Source organism: Macaca thibetana, chromosome 12 (assembly GCF_024542745.1).
Source record: "Macaca thibetana thibetana isolate TM-01 chromosome 12, ASM2454274v1, whole genome shotgun sequence".
Taxonomy (NCBI): domain Eukaryota; kingdom Metazoa; phylum Chordata; class Mammalia; order Primates; family Cercopithecidae; genus Macaca; species Macaca thibetana.
Window position 1 is genome coordinate 118,670,153 of NC_065589.1, and position 14,271 is coordinate 118,684,423.

Sequence of the window (14,271 nt, forward strand, 5' to 3'; positions counted from 1 at the left end):
CTTGCTCCCTCTCTCACCCTGTGACAAGCTGGCTCTTTCCTTCACCTTCCACCATGACTGCAAGCTTCCTGAGGCCCTTACCAGAAGCAGATGCTGAGGCCACGTACAGCCTGCAGAAGCATGAGCCAATTCTCTTTATAAATTACCCAGTTTCAGGTATTCCTTTGTAGCAATGCAAATAGACGAACGCTGGGGGATGGGAAGTCAGTGTTTAATGGGTACAAAGGTTCGGTTTTGCAAGATGAAAAGAATTCTGGGCTGGGCGTGGTGGCTCACACCTGTAATCTCAGCATTTACAGGTGTCAGCTACCGTGCCTGAGGCGGGCAGATTGCTTGAGGCGAAGAGTTCAATATCAGCCTGGGCAACATGGTGAAACCCCGTCCCTACAAAATACAAAAAAATTAGCTGGGCGTGGTGGCACGCGCCTGTAGTCCCAGCTACTTGGGAAGTTGAGGTAGGAGAATCACCTGAGCCTGGGGAGGTTGAGGCTGCAGTGAGCAGTGATCATGCCACTGCACTCCAGCCTAGGTGACAGAGCAAGACCCTGTCTCAACAAAAAATTAAGAATTCTGGAGATGGATGGTGGTGATGGTTGCACAACAATGTGAGTGTACTTAATACCACTGACCTGTACAATTCAAAGAGCGAAGATGGTAAATTTTCTGTTTTGTATATTTTACCAGAATCTAACAAACAAAAAAGCAAAACAACTCAAGGCCTGAGCCACAGAGGTTTCTTACAAATGTGCGTTTTATTTGCATTCTAACCCAAGCACAGATCCCACATACAGACTTCTTGTCTGCACAATGGTACAGTAACAAGTGCAAAATATGCTTTATTTCAGGTACAAAAACATGGCAGTAGGACAACTTCGAGCTTGACGCCCACCTCCCCAGGACCTCTCACACCCACCTGACCCATCCAAGGGCCACGTCACCCCGACAGATACTCCCACCACCTTTAGAGAAGAGTCACCCAATCTGGAGAAAGGTGCTGAGGTTACATCTTTAGAAAGAAATCACTTTAAATACACGAACATTAGAGAACACAGTAACTGTGCTTCCACCCAGCACGGGGAGGCTGCGGGGAGGCACCCCAAAGAGTCCCCCCTTCTCTTCTGTGGTTAACCAAGCAAGCCCCACAAAGCTTTCCCCAGCAGAACACACCTGGCCCAGCAATGAGGCCTCAGGACACAGCCAGCACTGTGACAAAAGAACTCATCCCACCTATCTAGACAGCATGAGGTCTGCAAGTGGGATCCGGACTGGACACCAGGAAGCTCCACCTGGCTCAGGCCATCAGTAGCTGTGGGACCCTGGCCCCCATCTAACCTCCCTGTTGACTTCCTGAAAACTGGGCTAGCGGGGGCCTCCCCATTGCTTTAGGGAGGATCAAGTGAGAAGCTGAGCAAATGCACAGAACACAAAGCCTGGCCCGTTAGCCCCAGCTGCTACCACTGCTGTTACTCATGGAGAAAAGGAGTACAGTGGCTGCTGTCTGCCCCGGAGTGATGACACCAGCAGTGCACAGAGGCCGGACAAGCCACAGGGGGCTGGATGGCCACAGCTGGACCTCAGACCCATCCTGTGGAACTCCTTCCATTTGAGGCTGTCCATCCTCCAATGGCAGACACAGAATTCTCAGGCCTAGGATACCCTTATGGAGGACCTGGGGCTGCCCCTCCAAACCACCAAGCTGAGGCCACTGTGAGCAGTCCCCTTTGTAGCAGGAAGAGCAGCTGGACACATGGGAAGAGGTTTGCAGGCTCCAGAGAAACCAAGAGGTCCTCAATCCCCAAGGCACTAGGTGGAGGTGAGATCAGGCTGCCCCTCCCAGGACAAGAGTGTGTGCCAGCCAGGAGGCCACTGCTGCCCACCACCGCTCAAAGGCCTTCCCCACGCATCAACCCTGAGGAGCCTGGCCAGGGGATGCAGGCCAAAGGCCCGACGGGTCTCCAGGAACAGGAAGCAGGCGGCAAGAAGGAAAGCAAAGGGCTCTGCATTCCCACCACGAGGTGGGGCGGACTCTGCAGGAGCCAGCTGGAGCACCAGAACCTTCCAAGGAGGGCTCACCAGCCACACAGAACACGAGATGCGTGACAGGCAGGGTTAACGCAGAAACTGCCCATCTGAGGGCTTCCCCTGCTTCCAAGCTCAAACCAAGTCGTTTTATTCTTTTACAAAAGCCCTTGCTGTCTGAGACTTTATTTAAATCATCCAGCAGGGATGGAGGTAATGGAGGTCTGGCTCAGTAGTCAGCAGACTCTTTCTGTAACGGGCTAGATGGTAAATATTTTGGGCTTTCAGATCCAAGAGGCAAAATCAATATTATGTTGGCATAAGAGCAAACACATTTCCACAAATTTTTAAATTGATAAAATCCAAAATACAATAATTGAGTACATATTTTGGTAAATACATGTCTACTAATAAGAATAATTTTTTTTTTTGATGGGGGAGAAAACAATTGGGTTCAAAGATAACATTCCCTAGCATAAATCGGTGGCATAAACAGGCAGGGGTCTGGGTGGGCCCATCGTGTGCTGGCTGACAAGGGCAGTCACACACCGCTGAGCGCTGATACAGGATGAGGGGTGCGGAGCCGATGATATGATAATGTTCTCTTTGATGAAGACCTGAAAACTTCCCCTGACCCCTGCTGCCCACCTCAGGGCCCCTCAGGACGAAGGGCATGAGGACAGGTTCCCACTCTGGCCCTTTGCAGGGGGAAATGCTTTGGTTACCCCATCGCAGGGCTGGCCAGCTGAGGCCCAAGCAGTGACCGCCCTTCCCCACCTCATCCCATCAGTTGCCCTGCACGGAGCAGAAAACCCATGCCTCAGAGCTACTTCCTAGGGACACTGCCTCTCGAAGGCCCTAACATGGCAGAGCCGGGGATGGCAGGTGCAGCCCTGGCCACTAGCACAGCAGTTGCCCTCAGCTCTGTTAGCTGTGACCCATAGATTGGGGGAGGGAGGAAAGCCAGGAGGAGCTTTTGCAGAAAGATCTGGAAGCTAAGTGGGGGTTTCAGGAGCTCTCAGGGTGCCCCTGGGCAGGTCCCAGGAAGGAGGCCTGGGGTGCCTGACCAGCACCTCACTGGTCCTCAAGCCCTGTCCTTAAGGGGCAATGGGAAGGAGGTGGCAATCAGAAGAAGGTACAAGCATTTCCTACTTGCAACGCTGGACTGGTAAGATGACACAGAGCATGTAACCCGAGGGGAAGTGCCTGTGTGAAGCCAGTCGTGTGGAAGATCCACACTAGAGGCCTTGCCCTGCTCTTGGGGGCCTCGCCCAGTGCCACTTACACTCTCTAGAAGAGCTAAGGCCGCCAGCTTCATCCACTCTCCAGGAGGTCACACAAGATCAAAAGGGAATCATCAAGCTACAGAGGGAGCCTGTTTTCCCCAAATGCCAAGGGAAGAGCAGCCATCTCCACACCTTGCCAAGCTAAGGCTGCTTCTGGCTGTGCTCATGGCATATTCAGGAGTGAGGGAAGGGACCCAGGTACACATGTAAACATGCACATGTGCACCAATGACACAGACTGTACCTGCACTGTGTCTGGTCCCTGGCTGGCAAGGAATATCTGGGGGCCCCTGTAAGTTTGCGGAGGGAGTAGTCAGCCCAGTTAGGAGCCAGGGCTGATTCCCAAAGACACGATGGAGACAATCTGACTCATGTCAAGAAGCATGCCGCCTTGCACTGCAGGAGCACTGGTGGCACTGTGTACAATCAGGATGGGTACACATAAAGGTCTCCTGCCTGTTATGCAATTTTCAAAGATTTTTTTTTTTCCAAAAAGACAGAGATGAGTCTCACTATGTTGCCCAGGCTGGTCTTGAACTCTTGGCATCAAGCGATTCTCCCACCTTGGCCTCACAAAATGCTAGGATTAGAGGCATGAGCCATCATGTCCAGCTTTTTGTACGATTTTGATGGAGGGAAAAATGGGAAAGCCCTGGTGCCCCTCAGATTCATTTCATGGCAGGTTGGTGCCATCTGCAGAGATCGCCAAGCCTGTATTTGTAAGAGGAGGAGATGGAGATCCAGAGAGGCAAAGAGACTTATACTGAGTGAGGGTCTGGGATGTAGGACCTTCCCTGTCCCTCCTCCTACATCCCAGGCAGTGCCAACATCTAATCTCCCACCCCCACCCAATCATCCACTGTTTTCCCACCCCCTCTGAGCGCCTAGGGGCTTTCTCCCTCTGCTCCACTGACAACCGCCTAAGAGGCTTTTCCGTTTATTTCATCGACTTGTTAATGATTTTCAGATCTTCAGTTACTCAGGCCAGCCCCTGAAGCAACGCTGAACTTGGAAACTTGTGACCCTGGCTGGCTCCAGTCTGCTGCTGGTAAAGCCCTCTCTAGGTTAATAGCTTTGTGTAAGGGGCTCCGGGCTGCCTGGGCAAGAGGTCACTAGGGCAACACTTGACCTTTGCTTAGGACCCCAAGCCAAAGCCTCAATCTCCCCACTCCATCCTGTCCTTTCCACAGGCATACCATGCCCCTCCTCCAGCAAACCTATTATTCCTCCATTCAACAGCCTCTGTCCCTACATCAGGAAGGGACAACCTGGTAAAGAGGAAAGGGTTTATCTCAACCTTGCAAACAGATACCCTGCAAAAACCGTGATGACTGAAGAGTAAGGAACTCAGCTTTGGGCTTCCAGTTCGAGATGGTGGCCTGAGCACAGGTGTCTGTCTTATTTCCCTCTGGGGTTCACTGTAAAAAGAAGCTGCAGGTCAGAAGCCACAGGTTGGTGGGAGTGCCCTGGGAAGAGCTGTCCTGCTCAACAGGCCAGGACCTCTGGACTCGCAGGAAAGACCCTGGACAGCTGTGGGAAGGGCTATGGCTTTTCTGTACGTCAATCAAATGAAAAATGAAACCTGGAGCTTTCGCTCATCTGACACCTGTGAAAGGGATGAGCTGCTACATTAGGCAGCTGAGACATTTTGGTACCAAATTACCATGTGTGCTTTTTTTGAGTATTTATTATTTTCTCTTCTTTCATAAGCTATAAGCTTTAACCATAACCACGAGAAGGTAAGAAGAGCAGATGCCAGGGGCATGCCAGAAAAATGGGAGGCTCTACTAATAGCACACTTCAGGTATCAGACTTTTATTACATCTTCTTTTGGAACTAAGAAGTAAAATATTAGCCTCCCACACTTTTGAGAATTAAAATTGAGCCCACTATCATTTGGCCTTGGTAGTGACATCACTTGGGTACAGTGATGACAGCCTGAGGGGCTGGACCTCAGAAAACCAAAGGTCTAGTTCTGGTCCTTCCGCTGTGTGACCCTGTGTGACCCTGAGCACATTATTCCACTTCTAGGTGATTCAGTTTCCTCATGACTCATAACAGGAAATCATTGGTCTTGACCTTCCTCTAAGGACTAGTGTGTGGAGCTAGAACATGCACCAAGAAAGACTGGGAAACATTGGAGAGAGAGAGGACTCAGTACCGTCGACTCAGGTAAAGAGGGAGACAGCAAGAACAGAGTAGAAAGGCAGCGTAAAACTGGTGGAACCAAACACAGACTAAGAGGGAAAAAAAAAAAAAAAAAAAAAAGGTAAGCTTCCCACCACCACCACGTCCCAGGAAAGAAGATCCAGTAAGAAGCAGAGGCCTTTAGGAAGGGTGCCAAGACAATTCCGTGGAAAAGCATATTCTTCTCAATAATCAGCAGTGGGACAAGTGGAGATCCACAAGCAAAAGAATGAAGCTGGACCCCTACTTCACATCATATATAAAAATATACTCGAAATGGATCAAAGACCATTGTGAGAACTAAAACTATACAAGTTCTTAGAAGAAAACATAGTCATTAATTTTTGACCTTGGATTAGGTAATGGTTTTCTAGATATGGCACCAAAAGCACAAGTGACAATAGAAAAAAAATAGGTATCTCGGAAATCATCAAAATTAAAAAGTTTTGTGTCTCAAAGGACACCATCAAAAAAGTGAAAACAATCCACAGAATGGGAGAACGTTTTTACCAATCATATACCTGATAAAAGACTAGCATTTAGAATATACAAATATCTCACACAACTCAATAATAAAAAGAAGGCCCATCCCTGGTAGTCTAGTGGTTAGGAAAATAGAAAACTTAAAAAAAAAAAAAGACAACTCAATTAAAAATTGGCAAAAGATCTGGATAGACCTTTCTCCAAAGAAGAAATATGCATGGCCCATAAGCACAGGAAAAGACACTTTACATAAATAGCCATCAGGGAAATGCAGATCAAAACCACAAGATAGCACTTCATAGTCATTAGGATGCTAAAAGCAAAAAAACAGATAATAGCAAGTGTTGGTGAGGATGTAGAGAAATTGAAACCTGGATACATTGCTGGTGGGAATGTAAAATGGTACAGCTGCTGTAGAAAACAGTCTGCTAGTTCCTCAAAAAGTTAAACACAGAGTTACTGTAAGACCTAGCAATTCCGCTCCTATGTATATTCCCAAATGAAAACATATGTCCACATAAAATCTTGTAGAAATATGTTCATAGTAGCATCATTCAGAGTAGCCAAAAAGTAAAAACACACAAATGTCCATCAACTGATGAATCAATAAACAAATGTGGTCTATCTATACAATGAAGTATTATTCAGCAATACAAAGGAATGAAGTACTGATACATGCTCAACTTGGACGGCCCTAGAAAACATTCAGTGGAAGAAGCCAGTCCCAAAAGAGATATCACATGATTCCAGATACATGAAATGTCCAGAGTAGGTCAATCTTACATAGAAAGTAGACTCATGGCTGCCTTGGACTGCAGGAGTTGGGAAAGTAGGGTAGTGACAGACAAAGGGTACGGGGTTTCTACTGGGGGTGATGAAAATGTACCAGCGTTGATTGTAATTCTGTGAATTGATCGTGGTTCTGTGAATTTACTAAAAACAATAGAATTGGACACTAGCAATGGGTAAACTGTATGGCATGTGAATGATATCTCAATAAAGCTGTTAGTTAACCCACTCCCCACTTCTCCTCTAAAGAAGGAAGAGGAATCAGGAGCCTGTCCTCACTCTATTCTATAGGAATGCTATGGCTATTATCCAACAGAATGACTAACAGAGCCCCTTTTATTCTGAAATGTCCTGGTTCATATGATAAATTTATATCACTACCCTATCACTATGTGCAACCATGCAGATGACCTTGCTCCTCTGAGCCTCGGCTTCCTCATATATAAAACAAGTTCTACCCATGGTAGACCCTGTTTTATTCTGGTAATCCTTCAGTCTAGCACTTCATTCCACAGAAGCTCCATTTAGAAGCTATGACATCCCATTCAGGTGGTCAGAAGGTTCCCATGAACCTCAATTAACAAAGAGCTGAAGCCCTGGGCCAGCAGAGACCACTGGATCCCAGGAACCAGAGGCAAGGCCAAGACAAATTTCTGAGTCTACCGCAGTTACTGACACTCAAATTTCCCCAGAGTTAGGTCATTAAGAAAGACGATGAACCCATTCTGATGCAGGCAAAAGACCCTAAACAGAGCCCCTACAAACAAACAAAGATAAACGTTTAAGTGAGGGGCACCCAGAGAAAATACAATGTTCCTGTGGCAAGTTTAGCAGCGGTTCACCAAGGTCTTCTCTAACTTTCTATAAGTCCATCCAAGAGGGCCTGGTATTGTGGTGGTCAGGGTCATCTGATGACACCATGGGATGCTCATTCCTAATCCTCCTTACCCATGATTGCCAGGAAATAAAATAGTCTTTTTCTATTACCACCCCCCTAACCCACAAAGGGCCTCAGAACTAATGTCTGTGAGAAAGGCAGTGCACATACATTGTGGCATCTACCACGCCAAGGCACCAGTGCAGAGACAGGAGCACATCTTTGGGTTCTGCAGCAGCAAATCCTTAGAAACAACGTAGAGAAGAAAGAGGTAGAAGGCACAGAATAGCCCCACTCCCATCCATTCAGCCAAGAACAGGAAAGGCGGATGTTGACCAGGGTCACGGAGAAGGGAAGCAAACCTGAAACAGGAGAATGAGGGCAAACTGCTCCCATCAAGTCAGCAGTGCTGGCCATGCAGCCAACTCCCAGAGGAGGAGGTAAAGGTAGCAGCTTCCAGGATGAAGCAGAGCTTTCTCTGGAGGCAGGAGAGTGGTCAGAAGGGACCAATACAGGTGGCACCAAGATACCCAATCAGCTTCCAACTAAGGGATGAGGGGTTTCAGAGCAGACGTCTCCACTGTTTGCCCTTTTAGAATGTCAGGGTTGGACCAACGGAAAAGAACAAGGAACCATTCAAAATCTGGAGGCCAAGAGGAAGGGAGAAAGGAGCCACTGGCTTTCTGTACACCGTACTTGGTGTCCACAGGCTTCCGCTGGTTGGTGCTCTGTAGCTTTCACAGACTGGGCAGGGTCCCTCCTGGCCTCAGCTTGCCTGGTGAGGCCACAGCTTACAGTGAGGCAATTTCTACATCCATGGGGATCCACAGGGCTGGGAGCTGGAGGCAGGTACAAGGCCCACTGCTGCTCAGAGTCCGCATTTCAGGATGATGTGGTAGCCATCATTGCTCTCGGCTGCAAGAGAGAAACACTGAGTGTATTTCACAGGAAGAAAGGTGCAGTGCCACAGCACTGGGGAGTCCCAAAAGGCATGCTGTTAGGGTATTAGCAAAGACCACCAAAACAGGGCTGCATATAGCAAAGTGTGCTGGCAGAAGCAGAGATCTCACAAGCCCCGACATCTGCCTCGTTTAGTGTCTTTTTGACAATAGGTCTTTCTACCATAGTCCTACGCCCAAGGATGAAAACCTATGTTCCAAGGAGGATTTGGACAACTGTGGTTCTCAGGGATATTATGGCCCCCAGAACCCTAAAGACACTCAGTGGCTAGATCCACAGGACAAGGTGAGAAGTGGCCTTCTCATGGTCCAGGGTCTATGAGTGGTCAGAGGGCTTTTGTTCTGACATACCCTAACCCCAGCCCTTAGGAAGGCCACAGCAGGTCTTTCTCTACCTTTAATGAATAAATACATGTTCCCGGTCCACAAGCTCTTTCTCGGCAGAGCACAGGCACACCGTCGGGTGGGTCCCCCCTCGCCCCCCATCCCGACCCACGCGGCCTGCAGACTCAGTGGCTGTATTCTGGGCTTGATCTTCCTAGAGGACTTCAGGAAACCCACAACGCATCTTGCTTCTACTCAACACTGAATTCATAGAGAACAAGTTGCCTGGCCTGGGATTTCCCTTTCAGAAGTGACCCTGGGGGCCACTCTCACTTGTTCTGCCATTTCTAGGGCTAGCTTTCACAGGGAGTTTGTGCTTGCTTTTTCTCAAAGGCTTTTCCCAGGTCAGCACTCTCTGGAAGGGCCCATCCTGCAGGAAGGCCCCACCCTCCACCTGCCCCCACGACTACCCCAGGGATGCAGCTCACTCGCTTCAATTAAACAAGAAAGGGGGAAGAAACAGGGGGAGGGGGAGGCTCCACCTTTAATTGTGCTGAGGACAAAACAGGATTCATCTTGGAAATTCTGCACCATCTGAAAGACAAAAGAGAGAACATGTTCCTTCAACCATGAGTTGAAGTTTGGAAAGCCTCGGGGGCAGAGCCCAGCCACGCACAGCTGCAGAAACACCACTGCCACGGTGTCTACACACGCAGGAACACGGTAAACACCAGTGCCACGGTGCCTACACACACAGGAACACGGTAAACACCACTGCCACGGTGCCTACACACGCAGGAACACGGTAAACACCACTGCCACGGTGCCTACACACGCAGGAACACGGTAAACGCCACTGCCACGGTGCCTACACACGCAGGAACACGGTAAACACCAGTGCCACGGTGCCTACACACGCAGGAACACGGTAAACGCCACTGCCACGGTGCCTACACACGCAGGAACACGGTAAACGCCACTGCCTCGGTGCCTACACACGCAGGAACACGGTAAACGCCACTGCCACGGTGCCTACACACGCAGGAACACGGTAAACGCCACTGCCTCGGTGCCTACACACGCAGGAACACGGTAAACGCCACTGCCACGGTGCCTACACACACAGGAACACGGTAAACGCCACTGCCACGGTGCCTACACACGCAGGAACACGGTAAACGCCACTGCCACGGTGCCTACACACGCAGGAACACGGTAAACGCCACTGCCCCGGTGCCTACGAACACAGTAGGAACACGGTAAACGCCACTGCCTCGGTGCCTACACACGCAGGAACATGGTAAACGCCACTGCCTCGGTGCCTACACACGCAGGAACACGGTAAACGCCACTGCCCCGGTGCCTACGAACACAGTAGGAACACGGTTCTGCTACAACATTCACTGAAAAATGAGGACACAGAATCAAAGTGTGACATGATTGCAATTTAAGTAACAGAAAGCTGAACATAACCCCAACCATCTAGTATGAATATGAAGGATGGAAAGAGGCCCAAACGGGAATCAAGATGTTAGCATTTAATACTGGACCACTTGGTTTGTGTTTGTTTGCACTGTTTTTGCTTTTTCCTAGTTACTGACTCTTCCAGTCTCTGTAACGGACACTTTATAGGAATGTGTATGTGACTGACAGCAACAGATAAAAACAACTAAATACAATGTTTTTAAAAATAGAAACCTTGGTACTTAGTAGGATCTACACATCAGCATCCTCCAAAGACAAAATATAAAGGAGGGTTCCACTACCTGTGTCTATAAATGTGGCAGGAAACTAACGGCTCTGCTCAGGAGCCTCCTCTCTGGAGTTGTAATTTTGACGAACTACCCAGTGACCTTGCACAAGCCAAGCTTTTGAACGTCCTGTCTCCACAGCCCTATCTGTAAAACGGTGCTGATTTAGTGATAAAAATATAACCAGAATGCAGACAGGAACTGGTGTTCACTACTGACGGGGATGTAAATCTTTCTAACACTGTTCATGGGACCCAGTAAGAATGATCATGCATTTCCAACAAGGAAGTTTTCCTACATTCTCCTCCAAGTCATGAGCCCTGGACAAACTCCTACATCACAAAGACGGGCATGAGGCTGGTGAGCGCAGCACCGTCTGCAGTAACACCAAACTCCTACCAGCCCTGTCAATCAACAGCAGAAGCATGAACCAGCTGTGATGGAATCGCGCTCCTCAGCGGTGCCAGTGAGCTCCAGCTGTGTACTACAACATGCCTGACCTTCCAAACAAAATGTGAAATGAAAGAAGTCACAGAAGAATACACTATGATTTCACTCACAGAAAGTTTTTAAATAGCAAAATTAAACAATATATTGAGGAGGAACAAGGGAATGCTTAATAGAAAATTCATACCAGCCAGTTGGCTGTTACGAAATCAGTCCACAAAGGGACTTCTAACACAACATTCTGGTAACCTGAGTGCAGGTACACGGGTACTTCAATGGTTCTTTAACTGTACAAGTAAGTTTTATAAATTCTTTCCATATTTGTACTGCATTTCACAATTTACATTTAAAGAATATTTTTAAAATATATAAACAGGCCGGGCGTGGTAGCTCACGCCTGTAATCCCAGGAGTTCGGGAGGCTGAGGTGGGTGGATCACCTGAGGTCAGGAGTTCCAGACCAACCTGGCCAACATGGTGAAACCCCATCTCTACTAAAAATACAAAATTAGCCGGGCATGGTGGCAGGTGCCTGTAATCCCAGCTACTCTGGAGGCTAAGGCAGGAGAATCGCTGGAACGCAGGAGGCGGAGGTTGCCGTGAGCTAAGATCACATCACTGCACTTCAGCCTGGGTGACAGAGCGAGACTGTCTCCAAAAAAACAAAAATAAAATATATAAACATACACACAATACACACACACACACACACACACACACACACACACACTAGCTAACACAATGGCAGAACCCTTTTTCAAACTGAAAAAATGCCATCCACATTTTATGGCCTGCTCTGGATTACTGCCTCGAATCTTGCAAATCCATCCACCTGTCGACCCCTGCCCCTCCCATGGGGCCTAATGATGCGTGAAGTACATTTACTCTATTCTGCTGGCCTGCTCCATCTAGGACTCTTGGCAGCCCAGCCACTTGGGCATGCAAAGCCCTACGCAGAGCCCACATGGGCTTAATCAGTAACTCTCTTGTTTAATGAAGTGCCCTTGCACCCCAGGGGCCGGCTCCGCGGCTGGCCAGGCTGCCTCCAGCACTCCGGGCAATTAAGAACCAAAGGTTTCCAATAGATTCGGGGTTAAGAGGCAAGGAGACTTTCGGGAATGAGAATCGCCTACTTAGGCGAGGTGGCATTTCGGTTCTGCTCTCTGCTTCACTTGCTTCACTGCCTACTCTTGAGCACACAGGACAAGCTGAGGAAGGAACAGCCTTCAGGACCCGTGAAATTGCAAGGGTTCCCCACATTTTTGGTTTTTGTCTTCACAAAAGGAAATTCATTTTGAAATGCAAAGTGACAAGCCTTTGGTGACACTACAGCTGTCCACTGCTCACAGCATGTCCACCTTCCTGGCTATTCTAAAGTCAGCTTTCAGGTTAGGAACCTCAGGCTTCATCTACCTCCTCTGTAAAATAGGAGTTCAAGAAAAAAAATAGCTAGGCCAAGCACAGTGGCTCACGCCTGTAATCCCAGCACCTTGGGAGGCCAAGGCAGGTGAATTGCTTGAGCCCAGGAGTTCAAGACCAGCCGGGGCAACATGGCGAAATGTTGTCTCTACAAAAAATAAAAAAATTAGCCAGGCATGGTGGCACATGCCTGTGGTCCCAGCTACTCAGAAGGCTGAGGTAGGAGGATCACCTGAGCCCAGGAAGTCGCGGCTTCAATAAGTTTAGCTGTGACTGGGCCACTGCACTGTAGCCTGGGTTACAGAGTGAAACCGTGTCTCAAAAAAAAAAAAAAAAAAAAGCTGGATTAGATTTGAATGTAAGAATGTAATAATATACAAGTAATTCTTAACTGCTGAACTGGTGACAAAAATAGCAAGTTGCAAATAAATGTACGGCTGCATGTTTGCTTCATGTTTTAATTTATTTTTTATTTTTTTGAGATGGAGTCTCGCTCTGTTGCCCAGGCTAGAGCGCAGTGGCACAATCTCAGCTCACTGAAACCTCTGCCTCCAGGGTTCAAGTGATTCTCCTGGCTCAGCCTCCCGAGTAGCTGGGATTACAGGCACGCGCCACCACACCTAGCTAATTTTTGTGTTTTCAGTAGAGACAGGGTTTCCTCATGTTGGCCAGGTGGGTCTCGAACTCCTGACCTCAGGTGATCCACCTGCCTCAGCCTCCCAAAGTGCTGGGATTACAGATGTGAGCCACCGTGCCTGGCCTGCGTGTTTTAAAAACCCACACCTACGTACACTAGGGCACACACAGAGACTAGAGCACAAAAAAACTGCCTTTCAGAATCCCATCAAACCTAATGGAAGCTCTTCCAGGAGAAAAGAATGGGGCAGGTAAGGGTTTTTCACATGTGCCTTCTGCTGTTCTATGTTGCTTAACTTCTTATACTAATTACAAATTACTTTTCTTTTTTTTTTTTTTTGAGACAGAGTCTCGCTCTGTCACCCAGGCTGGAGTGCAGTGGCCGGATCTCAGTTCACTGCAAGCTCCGCCTCCCGGGTTTATGCCATTCTCCTGCCTCAGCCTCCCGAGTAGCTGGGACTACAGGCACCCGCCACCTCGCCCGGCTAGTTTTTTGTATTTTTTTTAGTAGAGACGGGGTTTCACCGTTTTAGCCAGGATGGTCTCGATCTCCTGACCTCGTGATCCGCCCGTCTCGGCCTCCCAAAGTGCTGGGATTACAGGCTTGAGCCACCGCGCGGGGCCTACAAATTACTTTTCAATGTAAAAGACAGGGAAGTCTACCTTGCTGGCCTCCAGGACTGAGATGAAGTGCTCATGAACATTCAAGGGCTCTGGCAGTTGTAATGACAAGTGGCAAGAGGATTGTTACTAGTAATGTCAATCTGTGAAATATACAAACCCTGAAAAGCCTGACATTTTTATACATCCCCAAATCTCAAAAGATCTCTCCACCACTCACTCCCCCAAATAACAAGTGCCCCGCAGAATCACGGTCAATGACACCACCCACCACTTGTTTAGTGTCTCCTGGCACCTGCCACTGTTCTCCCACCTTATCTGTACTACAGCCTGTTTGACAGGTATATGTATCCCTGTTTTGCAGATGTGGAAACTGTGGCACAGACAGGTTCAGTAAATTTCCCCAAAGTCATTCAGCAACTAGGAGGTAGCTTCGGGTGGGGATATCAGTCCAATTCCAAAGCCTGTATTTTC

At 48.5% G+C, this 14,271-nt stretch overlaps 1 protein-coding gene across 1 annotated transcript in view; it reads right to left on the reverse strand.

Annotated features, from left to right (window-relative positions):
- Positions 1–733: 733 nt before the first annotated feature.
- The window catches only part of TFCP2L1 (transcription factor CP2 like 1), a 70,473-nt gene continuing 56,935 nt past the window's right edge, over positions 734–14,271 (reverse strand). Inside the window, exons 14-15 of the mRNA XM_050750486.1 lie at positions 9,467–9,518; positions 734–8,556 (exon numbers count right to left, since the gene is read on the reverse strand). Of these exons, the coding sequence (XP_050606443.1) occupies positions 8,510–8,556; positions 9,467–9,518 (99 nt within the window). The 3' untranslated portion in view covers positions 734–8,509. The remainder of the gene's footprint in view (positions 8,557–9,466; positions 9,519–14,271) is intronic.